The sequence below is a fragment of the Rhododendron vialii genome, chromosome 10a (genome assembly GCF_030253575.1).
Source record: "Rhododendron vialii isolate Sample 1 chromosome 10a, ASM3025357v1".
NCBI classification, from domain to species: domain Eukaryota; kingdom Viridiplantae; phylum Streptophyta; class Magnoliopsida; order Ericales; family Ericaceae; genus Rhododendron; species Rhododendron vialii.
Window position 1 is genome coordinate 6,599,617 of NC_080566.1, and position 15,358 is coordinate 6,614,974.

Here is a 15,358-nt window from a genome sequence, read left to right on the forward strand (position 1 = left end):
AAAAGCTAAGAGGGCTAAACCAAGCCAACTCATCACTATGGGGTTAACTGTTAAGTGGTAGATTTTAAGAAACATTTAAAGTGTTAATCTCTATAATTTGTTTCCTCTCTCCTAACTTTTCACCCTTACATAGTCCCGTTATATATAAGTTTTTTGATTTTCTTAACTTCATTTGCAGTAATCGTTATCGATATCAATATAAAACTGCCTAGTAGAGTGCAAGAAAAATCACAATAACATGATGTAAAATTGCATTAGATGTGAATATACGGTGAATTATTCAATGCTCCGGGTGCATGATCCAACCCTATTACAAATGTTTGGAGATGGACACTCACATTCACGAGGGTTGACTAGTGCCCTCGAATAACTTTACAGTTAGTGGTTTTAATTTACTCTCCACCCAGAAACAAAAAACAAAAAAGGATCCAAAAGTCCTACTGTAACTTATCCAAAAGTCTTACTGTAACTTATCAAAGCTTTTAAGCTTCCCAAAGATTGTCTGATCACCCACAAAAAAGTGCTATAATTCGCCAATTTCTATCCCCAATTTATTTCACCATATACACAACCAAATAAAAAGTTAATTTCCATTCAAAATAATGGGGGATTCAATCTCCCAGAACGACTGAATTACAAAGCTAAGAGTCCTCTTTCTGGGATCCCTCTTTCTGCTGGGCAGCAGGAGAAGTTCAAAACGACGGCAGTGCAATACAAATCACTGAGGAATACTAAACCAAACTAAAACCGAAGTAAACAGTTTCCAAAATCATAACCCCAGCATTGTATTCATGAACTACATCCGATGGTATACAAAGCACCTCATTATTGTATCTCTCTTTTTCCGTTTTCCTCCAACATGATAGAACTACAAGCTTACATTTAAGATGACAAGCCAACAAATGGCCAGCATATTTCTGCTGGGCAGCAGAAGTTCAAAACGACGGCAGTGCAATACAAATCACTGAGGAATACTAAACCAAACTAAAACCGGAGTAAACAGTTTCCAAAATCATAACCTCAGCATTGTATTCATGAACTACATCCGATGGTATACAAAGCACCTCATTATTGTATCTCTCTTTTTCCGTTTTCCTCCAACATGATAGAACTACAAGCTTACATTTAAGATGACAAGCCAACAAATGGCCAGCATATTTCTACAAAGGAACCAAATCTATTACCCTTAGCTAGGTTTTTTGTGGCAGCCAAAACGAACAAATTAAGCATCTCCTCAAGCATTCAATGCACCGTCTTGCTATGACAATTCAGTCCTCAGCATCAAGTCAAAGTCAAAGAACTATATGTGCCTTCCTGTAATACCTGTTTATAAATGAAGACTGCACAACAAAATGCAGAAAACAAAAAGCCCAAAAGATTAGCAAAATTTCCTTTGCATCAGAAAAGCTTGGCTGAGGCGCTAATTTTATTTAGTTCTATTTATTGATACAGAAATTAGATATCCTGAAGCAGTTGAATAACAGAATACAAACAGCAATTCAGCTAACAGTCGTCTAATCCCTTTGGAATGAATCCCATGTTCCAACACTTGAAAGGTTTCCAGACCTGCTCAAGTTTCTGATTGATTTACTATAACAAGAAAGCTCACACTCACACACTTTTTACACACACACACACATTCATGTTGGGACCCACAAACACTACACCTCCAATGTGTGTGGGACCCCACATGAATGTGAGCGTGTGTATTGTGTCTATGTAAGTGTGTGTGGTTATAGAAGACTTGTTCTCAAGCCTTGACTATCAAAAAGGTAGTTCACAATGAAGAAAGTTTGAGTTTGGAAACTTGAATTTGCAGATACGGGAAACCAACAAGATTTTTTTTACTAGGTCACATTAGTGAGTTGGATTACTATAAAAAGATGCATGCTGGTCCATCAACTCAAACCCAGAACCTTGAGCATTTAAATGCCACACATGACAATTGGGCTGGAAGACCTGCCCAGGTCAAAGTACAAGATTATTAAGTTGGAACTTGGAACCCATAGGCAGCTATAAACTAAAGACGACATATATCATGCAAACACAACAATAAATACAAGTAAACTGTTAGTATGCGGCAACTACAGATACCACATGTTATGTCTCGGCCACTATCATTCTTCTAAAATTCAAATTTCTGGACCCAAAAAAACAACAGAATTGAGGCTGACAGGACTGAAAATAGCAATTTTTTTTTGTCATCCAACTATATAGTGACAACAAACACAAACATCAGAAAATAAAAGTTGTGCCCCAATCTAAAGTAGAACAAATACATAAATATATGCGCATATCCATACATACATGTGTGTGTTTGAAAATATACCAGCACTAACTAATACGAAACCTTTGAAATAACACAATGAATACGGCACAGTACACACAACTTTCAGCTTGTGGCAAATCCGTATGAAGTACACTTCTGTTGAGCGCAAATAGCACCAAAATACCACACCAATTTATAGCTGCTTTAAACAAGAAATTTCTGAGTGACTGAGAAGGGAGGATTTTATAATAAGCTCTATAACTTCAATTATCTCTCTCAGGCTAACTTCGTGTAAAGTTAAAGTTTCCCCTCTACTATCCCCTATTCATATTAGTAGTTGAAGATTCAACTAACTGTGAAGTGAGCATCAGTCTCCAAGATGAGCATCACAACAAAGCAACAATCCTCCAGGGGGAAGTTAAAATAGACCTCGACATAGTTCCTCAAAGCAAATAAAAGATAGGGTCGGAATTGGTGAATGTTTAGTGCAGTGGTGAGTGGTGGTGGTCTGATCACCGAAATGAACTCTGCAAAAATGTAAGACTAATTTTCATGAATAATATGTGTAGTGCAGCGGTGGTGTTCTGATTACCCAAATGAGCTCTGCAAAAATGTCTGACTAACTTTTGTGAATAATAAATGTACACTTCTAAAAGCTTCTCTATTTGAGAATAAAAAACAACAGTAACAACTAACAAGAGTAGCAAAAGAGCGCAACTACAAAGTTATAGAGGATCTATTAACGACCTCTAAATTTCACGCCTAGTTGAATACCAGCTGGACGTCTCACAATTCAATGAGGACTAAACATGGCATGGATCAAACCCAAATCAAGAAGCCATATCAACAAGCAGATAAAGATTGCAAAGATTACCTTGACATTGGACACATCAGGAGAATCAGGAGTTGGCACAGGATAGAACTTGTAAAACTTAATATTTTGGAATGCTGTCTTCGTTTCCTCACTCATTTCTGCTAAAGCTTTCTTCCGTGCTTCCCTTGCCTAGAAGAGAAAAGTTGCAACAATGCCTAACATTCATATAAGGAGACATCACAGTACTTTTAACAGAAAAAGTTGCTTCCAATACAATACCTCACGGTTAGCTTTTTTTCCTTCACCGACCTTCTCCCTCACAAAATCCTGAGACAAATAACCCAAAAGGTGATCACATTTACAGATTCTAGTTTCATCACATGGAAGATATAAGTTGCGTACTATTATTTAGTGAAAGTTCACCTTGAAAGCGTCCTTTTGATCTGCAGATAACTCTTCCTCCTCAATGAGCTTATCAGTGAATTCCTACATACCATTGGAAGCAAGTTTAAACAGAAATTCTATCACAAAACCTTGAAATCAAGTCTGTCATGAACAGTGAGGAAAATCTAAGCTTCCTAACAGAAACTAATACTATTCAAGAATCATAGCCAAATAAGAGAAGTGGCACTTGCAGATGGCAAGAAGTGTTGACAATTGGCTCACTTTGCCACAGAAACATGTTTGAAAACTTCAATTCAAGTTGCCAACAAACCATTATAATTCCAATTTCAATGAGAACAATAAAGACATGGGAATGTAAATTAAGAGTCATGCATACCTCAAGTTCATCAAGTTCCCAATCAAACTCACAAATTATCTGAAGAGAATAAGCGAAAATGAAATCAGTTTATAAAACATATTATAGTTGACCAAAAAAAGAAATTATTCGAAGCACTTGACAACAGCTGCTAAGTCAACCCATTTGAGGAGTTCCCATTTACTATATACATGATTTAGAATTCATACCAAACAAACTTCCAAGTGTTCACCCTAAGACTCTTATTTAATCATCTAATATACTCCAGACCCACATCATCGCTAAAATTTAGGACCTCATCCTCAACTACAAACAAAAACCTTACCGGCTTTGGTTCAGCTGGAAACATGATTTGCACGATGGTGCTCTGTTCAAATTCATCTTCCTGAAGCGGCTGGTAGAAATCTGCAAAAGGGCATCTCGTCACAAAAGATTCTCCGAGGTATAGCCAAAAGCAGCATCAAGATAGGCGATCAACAAAATTCACAAAGCTAGACATCTACAATACTCAATTATTTCCCCAACTCTAGATAGACAATTCTCGAGGAATGAACATGCTTAGTTTCTTACATTCGATTCTTGAAGAAACAGGCCAATGAAGAAGCCCATGAAGTTTCAAGTTCACAGCATGAAGATTTAATATAGGACATATTGAAATTGTAATATTACTTGCCAGTTTGGTTTCAACTTAACAAAGATTTCTTCAAACTACTTAGAGCATCCCCAGTGGAGATGTATTTTAGAATGGGATGGATAGTTATTTTAGATGTAAAAAGTGGTTAAAAGTTAGTTTGATGTAAAATAGAACTTTCCCCTATCCAATGGTGAGATGTAAAAAAAAGATGGATAATTAACTAATTTTCTCTTCTCCTTAATTTTCCTCAACTTTCTTATCCCTAATTCAAGTACTACTTTCGTTGAAAAATAATTTTGGTATCCGCTTAATCGAGGACCTTATAAAAAATTATTCCGAAAAAAAAAAATTACTTCCATCCCAAATTTTTTTTTTTTTTACTTCTCATCCACTTCAATTACACCATTACTTCATTCATTTACTCCCATCCATTTATTCCGAAATTTTTTTTTGTGTAAAATCCTATTTAAAACACACATTTATAGGCATGAACAAAAAAATTACTGTCGCAAATTTTTTTCATCAAAACAACGGTCGGATCCTAATAACAAAAAAAAAAAAAACCAACGGTCGGATGAAAGGGCTGGGATAAACCCAACCCAACTTTACCTTTCATCTATTCTCTCTCTCTCCCTCTACGAACACAACCAGACCCACCCCCGCCCCTCCTGAACCAGACGACCTACCTCTCTCTCTCTGAAGCAGACGCCCTCTCTCTCTCTCTCTCTCTCTCTCTCTCTCTCTCTCTCTCTCTCTCTCTCTCTCTCTCTCTCTCTCTCCGAAGATTGGTTCTCTCTCTCTCCAAAGATTGGGGTAATCTTGGCTGGGGAAATCGATGAGGGTTTCCGAAGGAGCACAGCCGGCGGAGATGGTGATCTCCGGACCTGCATCGTCCATGGATCGTCAAGAATCGGGGTCATCGGGGTCGGAGAAGGTGATCTCCAGACCTGGAATCAGTTTTCGAGCTTCCGGCGTGTTCTTGCAATTCCAGCGTGTTCTTGCAAATTCCGACTGACTTTCCGACGAGATTAGATAACTTCGGCTCTCTAAAAATCTGGTACAATCAGTTGGTGATGACATGTCCATTTATAGCTGCAGCCAAAAGGGGATGCAAATATACATCTCCCTTTCCATTTGTGCTATTTTACATCTCCGAAATTTCTATTTTACATCCCCATTGGAGCAATTTTTTTTACATCTGGGTGCTATTATAACTATAGCACCTGGTTTTACATTCCCATTGGGGATGCTCTTAGGGTCGGCCACATCAATTGATTTCCTTCAGTTTTCTGTGTCAAACGATATATCCGCAGTTGATGCCAAAGTGGATACAACACAAACACAACTCACAGTAGAAAATTTCGAAGAGACCACCTTAAGAATAAATAACCAGAGTCGTATTTGTTTCATCTAGAACAAGGATAGGGAAATAACAGTTTTCAACCCCATCTCAGACATATTAATATTTCAAAAGTTTTCAGTCTCACTTTAGCCATATGCATAATTACTACAGGTTTGAGGTCATGAATTGGATTTGTGCACACAGGTAATTGCCAAATGGACCTAGCAACCTACCAATAATATGAGAAATGAACCTAGCATGGCATCCAGAAGTCAGATCAGACAATAGAAGATAAAATAGGACTCACAAGGTAAACAGTACTCAAACTTCTTCACGTGCTCCAACTTCAAGTGTCTTAAACCAGCCCTGCAATAAGCAAGTTCATGATATTATTATATATAAACCAAGTAAAAGAACATAAACGTTAATGAAATACACATAACTCAATCGAAAAATACTTGATTTGCAAAATGCCACCCATAATTTGGTTGGATGGTTTAAATTCCATAACCTAACCTTGACTCCCTCACTACAACCAGCCTAATGTGGCCTTCTTTCCAAGAAAGGTGGATAGGGAGGCTATTCCTATGATTTACGCATAAGTGGAGAAGGGGGGGGCAAATTAATGTGACGGAGTGACTAAGAGAGAGAGAGGGACAGCTATGAACCAATGCCTATTACATGGCTCAGTGGCAAGGGAGATGTGGATGGGGTGTAATCAATTGCTGGTAGAGAAGGTAATGTCTTATTTGCTACATCATTGTTAACTCATTGGAGCAGTGGTTGTCACAAGGAAAGCTTCCAGAAAGCATGGAAGGCTGTTGCAATTTACTTTATGTGGTATTTGTGGAACAGGAGTTATAGAAAGCTTTTGGAAATATTGATAGTTCCATATTGTATTTGAAAGGTGCAATGCTTGTCTCCTTGTTTTGTTGGCTTAGGGAAGTTTTCCTTCAGATTTGTGACCGTTTGGGGCTTACGTAACCAAATAGGCAATGAATTTCCAAATTTAATCTTTGTACCATGGTTGGTCAATTCTAGCTTGCGTTACCAACAAATTCTCCTGATCCAGTAGACGTTCAACAAACCCAGATTGCTTTGTGAAGAAGTGTTACAAACTAGCTAAAACCAAATAGTTAACAGATGAACAGACTCCAAAGCAGCTGGACACAAAAAACACAAAGGAAAATAAAAAACAAGCGGATGCAACGATACCTTCTTTGCGTACAGCTCAGAATAAAAATTTGAGATTTTAGTCTTTCAACTTGAGAATCTCTGTGGGCAAATGAAATTGGAGAATGCCATAAGGTGATTGACTAAGAACTTTGACATGGTGAGCAATGAGAAACATTGCATAGATAAGCCAGGAAAAACCAAAATAAGAAACCAAGTAATCTAAATCAAGCTTGGTACCTATCTTCCAATGGTATATAAGGAACCCAATCCATCTTCATCTGTTTCATGGGCACAATTTCCTCTGCCTCCCTTTGGACCGAATTAATCCCAATCTTATCAGAAGGTGGAAAAGGGGAAACAACCTATTCCACAAGAAGGAACAACAGTAATAAGATATAAAATAGCAAATGCCTGGAGAGAGAGAGAGAGCGCGCATGTTTCAAATGGTTAGAGAAGTCTCATTTCAGCATCCATTTGGTGATCGTCAAGAAAGACTAATACCTAAATATGGATTTGTTAAACTAATACTCCTTCAACATACCATTATCCATAGGTCAATAATGTTGGACCTTCCGAATATCCAATGATAGTGAATATGTCACAAACGTGAAAGTAAAAGGCTAAAAGCAATTCTAACAAAAAATAGAAATATTTCCTTCGTAAGGATTGGAAATAGCTATTTAAAGATCCTGTTAGCATCAACATGGATAGGTTGAAATAAGAAAATTTCCCACCCAAAATCTAGAAGTTAGAACCTAAACTCCATATTTCTTAGTTAGGGAGTGCATGCCAAGGGAGCACCAATAGATTGGCATAGGAATTTTGTAGAGAGAAAAGGTGGGCCATTAGTCTCAGTTAACTGATTAAATAACCTTCAGATTAACAAAGCTAATAATTTTGTAACTTACAGCAACTACAACAGGTATGCAGGTTACTTTTCCTTCATTCTTGAAAAAGACTAATTGAGCTGCAAAACAGAACAAATATCCAAAAAAACGAAACGTCAAGAAAACAGGGAAAGCACAACACCACTTATGGATTAAATCATGACTAGTACAAGAACATTAAACATGATGTCAAGTGAATTGGTATTATGTCTTGGAGACAATATATAACAGATGGTAACAACAACACAACAAGAAATAACCTCTGTGAATTCTATTTTTTAGAAAAATGATCTTTTATTCCTCTCATGTCCACCATAGAGTTACCAGATAAACCGTCTGACCCTTTCTCGGGAGAGTGATTCTTCACACAAGCTCATCAACTACAAGTGAGATGAGAATTTAATATTCCTTACATTCAGCAAACCGCGAAAGGTAAAGGCAGCAATATAATTGAAGGCCTCCAATGTATCTTCAGATTTGCAACAGCTGCGAAACAAAGGTGGTGGATGCCTCCAAGGCTCCAAGTATAGTGGAGGGCTCTAAGATATCATTTTCACATTGACCCATTCTTGCATAGAAATAGCCCCAAATGGGTGTTCACATAAAAAGGAATAGAGTGCAGCTACAAGCATGTCCATTTGCAACGACGATGTAAGCTATGCAACACAAATTCTTACGGAGAATGTCTAAGGTGTAATGCCATGAATGATCCTCGGAAGAATGAACACAGTTTATTCCCAGAAGTTTAGCAGCCACCTTCTCACCTTTCCATATTGATTTATGGGGTTATACCATGGTACTACAAGATTAGAAGAACATGGTACTACAAGATTAGAAGAACAAGCCATTGCTAGGAGATTGTCACATCGAAAAAAGAGGTTTTGTCGTAATGAGAACATGCCAATCGCAAGGTCACATTGTCATCGAAGATATCTTAGCCAGCACGAGCAAGAGAGCTATTATCACTGTGGAGTGTGGAGGAGCCAGCAATTGTGGGTTACATCATGCCAGACAAAGATACCATATTAGAACTAATGAACACACATACTACGATCCTTGGTGGTTGAGCAAAGGGAAACAAGGGCTCATTGAGCCCAACATGACAAAAGATATAAATATAATAGTAACGGGGTCTAAACAATAGTATTCTTTGATGGAAAGACGATATTCAGTCATTCATTGAAGAGTGAAGACACATGGAATTGATCTGGGTTGTAGTTTGTGAGATGAATAGGGTCATTGATCAACACCAAAGAACCTTAGATCTAACCCACTGCCAAAGGCGCAACAGAGGTGAAATGTTGTCTTTTTGTCAATCACAATGAAAAGTTATCAAATGGTGCTAGAGTTAATGACGAACCTAGTAAAAAGTTTTCAATGGTACTAGTAAAAAGAGAAAGCAACAGTGGCAAGTGCATCAATACAGTACATTTTGCATAAAGAGTATTGATCAAGCAATGGTGGTTTAATAGTTACTCAACTCGGGTGTGCTAAGTGCTAACCAAAGCACATCCAATACCATCTTAACACCGTTTGCTCAATTGGAATGTAATATCACATACTCCTCATAAGAAACTGAACAACAAAAAAAAACGATTACATAACTTAGAGAAAAAGATGCAAGGATTCCAAATTATGGTCGTCACTTACGCTCAGTAGAGCCAAAAAGGTAGACTTTTTGCCCATATAGCTCTCCACCCTCTTCGAATGCATTCTAGGCACAATAAACAGCAGTTAGTATTAATTCTTTTTTTTTAGCAAGTAGTAAGCATTAAATATTGTTCTTACACTTGTACTTTTCCTTAATATACTCATAAATGTCTTTCTTATTTAATTTCAACCGTAATCAGAAACCAAGGAAAATAACAAAACCATTAAATCAGCCACAAAAAAAGCAACAATACCCATGCAACTAACCTCCAGATTAGAGAAATTCCATTTGTACTGATAAACCTGGTCTAACTGATCCCACTGCCAAGAGAAAAAAATATCTATTAAGGAGTACCTAATTAAAAACAGGGAAACTAATAGTATGAGAAAACAGCATCATTGCCAAACCTCTGTTCCGACAGGGAAAACCTGTTTCCATAGATCTTCCTGCAAAACATAGCATGACATGTGATTTTCAAAGCATTAAACTGCCGCAGAAGATTGTAGAAATACTTACAAGACATAAAACAGTACAGTTCTTCCATTCAGACACCAAATATGAGCTTTGAACGAGAAACTACTTTCAAGCATTGCATGCAAATTATCGGTAAAGCAGCATCATACAAACAGGAGAAAATATACCTGAAGATCTAATGTCTAATAGATAAGGCGGGATGCTTACTATGAACCAAAGCAAATAGAATTGCTTACCTCCACCTCAACGGATAGCAACATAGTTTTCATTTGGATCAATAAGTAACTACTTCATGTTTCACAAGCCAACACAATTACACACCATATAAGGCTGGATTCCACCATTATATTATTTTCCCTCGAGTGTCTTCGATAATTAATTCCGTTCATCCAAAATACAAAAACAGAAAAAATGAAATTCAGAAAAACAAAGCAACGTGGCTAAACACCTAAACCTAATCCCATTCCTGAATTTCCTCAGCAAGGAAGCAAGGACAACTGTGAGTACAATTTTTCGTATGTTTCACCTAATCATTCAAATTAATTGAACATCGACACATCCATCCATACGTACATATACACGCAATATATTTTCGTACTCGAGAAACACAAAACAGGAAAAACGAAATTCAGAAACGAAAACAAAGCGACGAAGCTAAACCTAATCAGATTCCTGAATTTTCTCAGCAAGCAAGCAAGCGATATTGCAAGTACAGTTTTCCAAAAGGCAAAGAAGTTGAAAAACAATGCTACACTGTACATATATGAATACAATATGTGTATACCAAATTACGCCTGTCAGGGAAGAACTCGGGCTCCGACTCAGGCTTGGATGGTTTGACTTTCTTACGTCTTCCCCCAGCCTTGCTCGACTCGGTTTTGGTAGTTTTCTCCTGCATTGATTTGCTCGAGTCCTTCTTGGCAGTAGTGGTGTCCTCTTCTTCTGTTGACTTAATAGCCTCCTCCTTTTCGCTCACCTTTCTCTTCGCACCTTTCCTCATTTCAAATCCTATCGGCTCTTTCAGAGAGAGAGAGAGCGCCAAGAAGAAGCGAGAAGAAATTGAGGAGGGAGAGAGAAACGAGGGAGCGAGAAATATAGGGTTTTGGCTTAAAATGTCTCCCTAATATTGCAAAAAATGGTTCCACATTAGTAAACATACTCCTATTTGCATAAAATACTTGATTGTATGGGTAAAAAAAGTGCAACAAAATTAACTAACTCAACTATGCGTCTGGTTTTTGGATCTCCAATAATAGTCATACTATTCAAAATGAAACCTAACCCTAACACCATACCAGCATTCATGTAAAAAAAATTAGCTTTACGGTTTTTTTATTTGCAAAATTATATATAACTAGGAAATGAGGAAAGGAGGGTTTGAGTAAATTTATGGCTTTTACAAAAAAATTCAGTCAATCAACCTAGAATCAAACCAATCCGCATAATCAGTTAGGGTTCCTAAAATATACCCATTTTCTTCCACGAAAACAAAAACAGTTAAAAAAAAAAAATTCCACTAACAAAAAAAAAAAACAGATTCAAAGCCAGGGAGAGGACAAGAAGACCTTCGGAGTTAGGGTATCTTACTCTCTCGTTTTTTTAGGGTTCGAGAAAATGGGTATTTTATAACTGTTTTTTTTTTTTTTCGAGTTACATTTTCTGGAGAAAAAAAAATCCAAACCGAGAGAGTAAGATACCTTCAAATGGAGCCCTAATCTGGTGGTCTTTCGTGTTCTCCTTCACAAGATCGAGAGAGAGCTTCGTGGGGAAAATCGAGAGAGAGAGAGCTTGGTGGTACCTGGTCGAAGTTCGTCGTCGTCGTTCGTCGTCTCTCTTCTGCTTCTCTCTCTTCGTCCGCGTTCAAGGGGTGAAACGAGGGGACTTGGGGGGTTTTGCTAGATCCGGCTGCTCCGCTTTCAAGGGGTGAAACGAGGGGATTTGGGGGGTTTTGTTAGATCCGGCTGAGAAGACCGGATGACCCGAGGACAATTTTTTTACCCGACTCATTGCTCTTTTAACCCGCGCTTCTCTCCCTTTTAACTTATCCAACGGCTACGGAGCAAAGTCCGCATTTTGTGAACTGCGGACGTCCGCAGCTGAAGCCTCCTGGGCAAACATATACAATAAGCTTGGTTCCCAACTTTGAGGCCCCCTTTGATAACAGGTTTGGGACTTGGGATTGGAATACCAATCCCACGAGAGTATTAATACTCTATATCCATTCTCCTAAATAATAAGAACGGGATTGAGGGATGCCAATTTTTGGCTTGATTTTTCCAATTAAGTCCCTTGATTGGGCAACCTCAAGGCTGGAGGTTGGGGGTAATTGCGTCCATTTGCGTGCTTCTATTTCGGTATCTCCTAAATATCTCCTAAATAATAAGAACGGGATTGAGGGATGCCAATTTTTGGCTCGATTTTTTCAATTAAGTCCCTTGATTGGGCAACCTCAAGGCTGGAGGTTGGGGGTAATTGTGTCCATTTGCGTGCTTCTATTTCGGTAATTACGAGTGTCTTGGAGGGCAATTGAAAATGTGTCATTCCTGTGGGAGTACACGCTTTCTCTTCCCGTTCAACTATTCCTCTCCACCACTTTACTCTCCCTCCCTTCCAGAAGTTTTACACACCGCTGCAACATCTCTCTCTCTCTCTCCTCCGTGCTTTCAACTTTGAAGAACGAAGATTGTCAACGTTTTGATCGCCGATATTCATGGGTAATCTCTCTTGACCTCTCAACCTCCTGTTCAGAGTGTTTTTAAGGGTTATCTCGATTTCGATTTTGTTTTTTCTCTCACCTCTATGTTTCCCTCTCCGGCGTCGGAGTCACTCATCGGCTGCAAGAGGTAGGTTTTACACGTACAACTCCAAGATCGCACTTTTCCTGCTTTTCGATTTTGTTTTTTTCTCTCACCTCTATGTTTCCCTCTGTCTCATGGAAGTGGCGGCGTCGGAGTCACTCATCGGCTGCAAGAGGTAGGTTTTACACGTACAACTCCAAGATCGCACTTTTCCTGCTCCAAAATCTGTCGCTGCCATAGATCTGGTACACACACACACACACTCTCTCTCTCCATGGCAGGTGTTAAGAACACCAAATAATATACCTATTAGTTCTTGATTCTGGGTCTCTCGATTTGGTAAAGAAAGCCCAATAACTTACATGGAGTTTCTAAATTTTTTTATTTGTGAGATGTTGGTTTCTTGATGTAATTCAGATGCCCAATAATAAATTAATGAGGCTTGAGTTTTGTAGCACCTATAGCAGAAGAGTACATGATCCAGATTTGCTTGACTAAACTTTTCTCTGATTTATAAATTGTCATGTTACTTGTTGGACGATAAGATTTGCACCTGGGGTTGGAATATTGAAAATTTTAGTGTAGTGTGGTGTGGTGAACAACACTTGCAGCCCTCATTTCTTTGTCTTCCCTCTCTGTCGTTACTTTCCTTCTCCGTTCAGCAACATATTCAGGATTCTGTTGATAGGGCTACTTGATTGAGTTAAAAGCTTTTGATTTTCTTTTTCATTAGTAGGGAATATCATTGATTCGATGAGTACAAATGGAGGGCCCATGACCCCATTGTTCATTATATATATTCATCATATCCATATTACTGCAGAAAAGTATCCCAAATTATCTCCCAGATCGTCTCAACTAAAAAATCTAAACTTGACTCTCAATCTAAGCTTCAAGTGCTTCTACTCTCTCCCTCAAATAAACTACTATAGACAAAGAAGAGCTGTGTTCTTAACTTTGTCTTTTTCATTGTACAAACTTCCCATCCTATGCAACTAGCCGTCATCTTAGGCCTATAATTTTCTAAAATCCAACTTGTTGAGTGAATGAGTCTGTGTAATTCTTGGCATTTGGCCCAAGCTATTCTCACTCTCTCATCAGATTGTTGTATGGCTAGAAATGGATTGATGGAGAAGCATCAAGTGTCCTCCAATAGAACTGCCTTTATGTCATTGTTTTGGCTGTGAATGGTTAAATTATTTATGTAGTTGTCTAATTATTATTCATGCCTGCATACTATATATATGCCTACATATAAATTATTTTAACTTTATATATATATACGAAGGCATCATGTACGCTTTGGGACAGGATTAGCAATAATACCCCACACTTGGGTTTGCTAATCCCATCAGTTGGGGGGATTGGGCAACACATGGGATTCCTAATCCATCTGATGAAATCACTCCAAGCATGGTTTTTGGTTTGCAGATCACTTTGGTAATCCTACTATCAAATAGGTCCTAAAAGTAGGTTTCACGGAACTTAGTTCTCAGCATTTGTTTTAAACCCCGTTTATTGGACTCTCTTTCAATTAAACAGACTTTGATGTATCCTAATTTCGTTTACTTCTTAAGAAATATTGGACTCTCTTTCCTTATTGTCTTCCTTTATTTTAATGTTTGTTTTTAGAATAGAACTAGGGCTCTTCCTTTATAAAAGGTTCTTTTTCGCTGACTTGTGCAGTTCATTGAAGGAAATGTTGAGAAGGATTTAGATTCTGATGGTCAAGTAATTGGAGATGAAGGACATTCTTGAGGCCTCACCAGATGCCAATATCAAGCATTTTGATTTCTGTGCTTAGTGGAGCAGGTAGGTTTCAACAAGTATTTTACTGACTTAAAATTGTCATTTTACCATTGTGAGTCATCAATTTGACATTGTGCTGAAAGGGTATAACAGTTGGATTGCTAATGCTTGAACTGCAATTTTGAGATTGAAGTTTAATATCCTAAGTTCAACCTTTTAGTATTGGAATCTGGACCTGTTTTCCTACAAATATACGAGTCTTGCTAGAAGATAGAATAGAAGTGTTGGGCTTACATACGAACAACGAAAATGGCCACTTTTCTATCACTGATAGCTGCCTGCTATTGCTGCTTGCATGCAGGAGAGTGGTAGTTCTAGGAATCTTACTACATTTTTTTTCCAGCTTTTGGTGCACAAAAATGATATGGCAAACTATTTTCTTCTCTGATACCTGTCATCATCTCTCTTACATTGCACAAATAAGAATTCTATAGTATCGTGCTCTATTCTAGCCACAAGCATGTAAAAATACCTCCACAACTCTGAAGGTGCTTCTGTTTCGTTCCCCCTTGCAGGCAGATCTTTGTTAATTTACTGTAATGTTACTGAACTAGAATTGCTTGAATTGAATTTGGCAACAGTTGGGATGCCAAGCATTGAGTACATGTTGGTTTAATGTCTTAGCTTCTGTCTTCAGTCCAATTTGTTCCCAATTTGATGCTGTATCTTCTATTTCTGATGCATATATTCCTTGTTGCTGCCAAGGATGATATTTAAATGCTTCTACAGGAAGGTGCTACTATT

The 15,358-nt window shown here is 38.0% G+C and overlaps 1 protein-coding gene and 1 long non-coding RNA gene across 3 annotated transcripts; one reads left to right on the plus strand and one right to left on the minus strand.

The window, feature by feature from the left end:
* Positions 1-4: 4 nt before the first annotated feature.
* On the plus strand, positions 5-1,084 carry LOC131304542 (uncharacterized). Its single transcript, XR_009192424.1, has 2 exons — positions 5-752; positions 997-1,084. It is a non-coding gene; the product is annotated as an uncharacterized LOC131304542 (long non-coding RNA).
* On the minus strand, positions 743-11,907 carry LOC131304541 (protein HEAT INTOLERANT 4-like). 2 transcript variants are annotated; one of them, XM_058331792.1, is made up of 15 exons: positions 11,806-11,907; positions 10,792-11,127; positions 9,941-9,979; positions 9,800-9,853; positions 9,533-9,596; positions 7,904-7,962; positions 7,233-7,357; positions 7,035-7,094; positions 6,127-6,185; positions 4,169-4,248; positions 3,865-3,903; positions 3,507-3,569; positions 3,363-3,410; positions 3,144-3,272; positions 743-1,340 (listed from the first exon to the last, which is right to left on the minus strand). In XM_058331792.1, exons 2-15 carry the CDS (start codon positions 11,005-11,007, stop codon positions 1,293-1,295), a joined length of 1,083 nt encoding a protein of 360 aa, XP_058187775.1. In that variant the 5' UTR covers positions 11,008-11,127; positions 11,806-11,907; the 3' UTR covers positions 743-1,292. The 2 variants fall into 2 exon arrangements, with proteins under 2 accessions (XP_058187775.1, XP_058187774.1); XM_058331791.1 differs by having other exon boundaries at positions 11,751-11,878.
* Between the last annotated feature and the right edge of the window lie 3,451 nt (positions 11,908-15,358).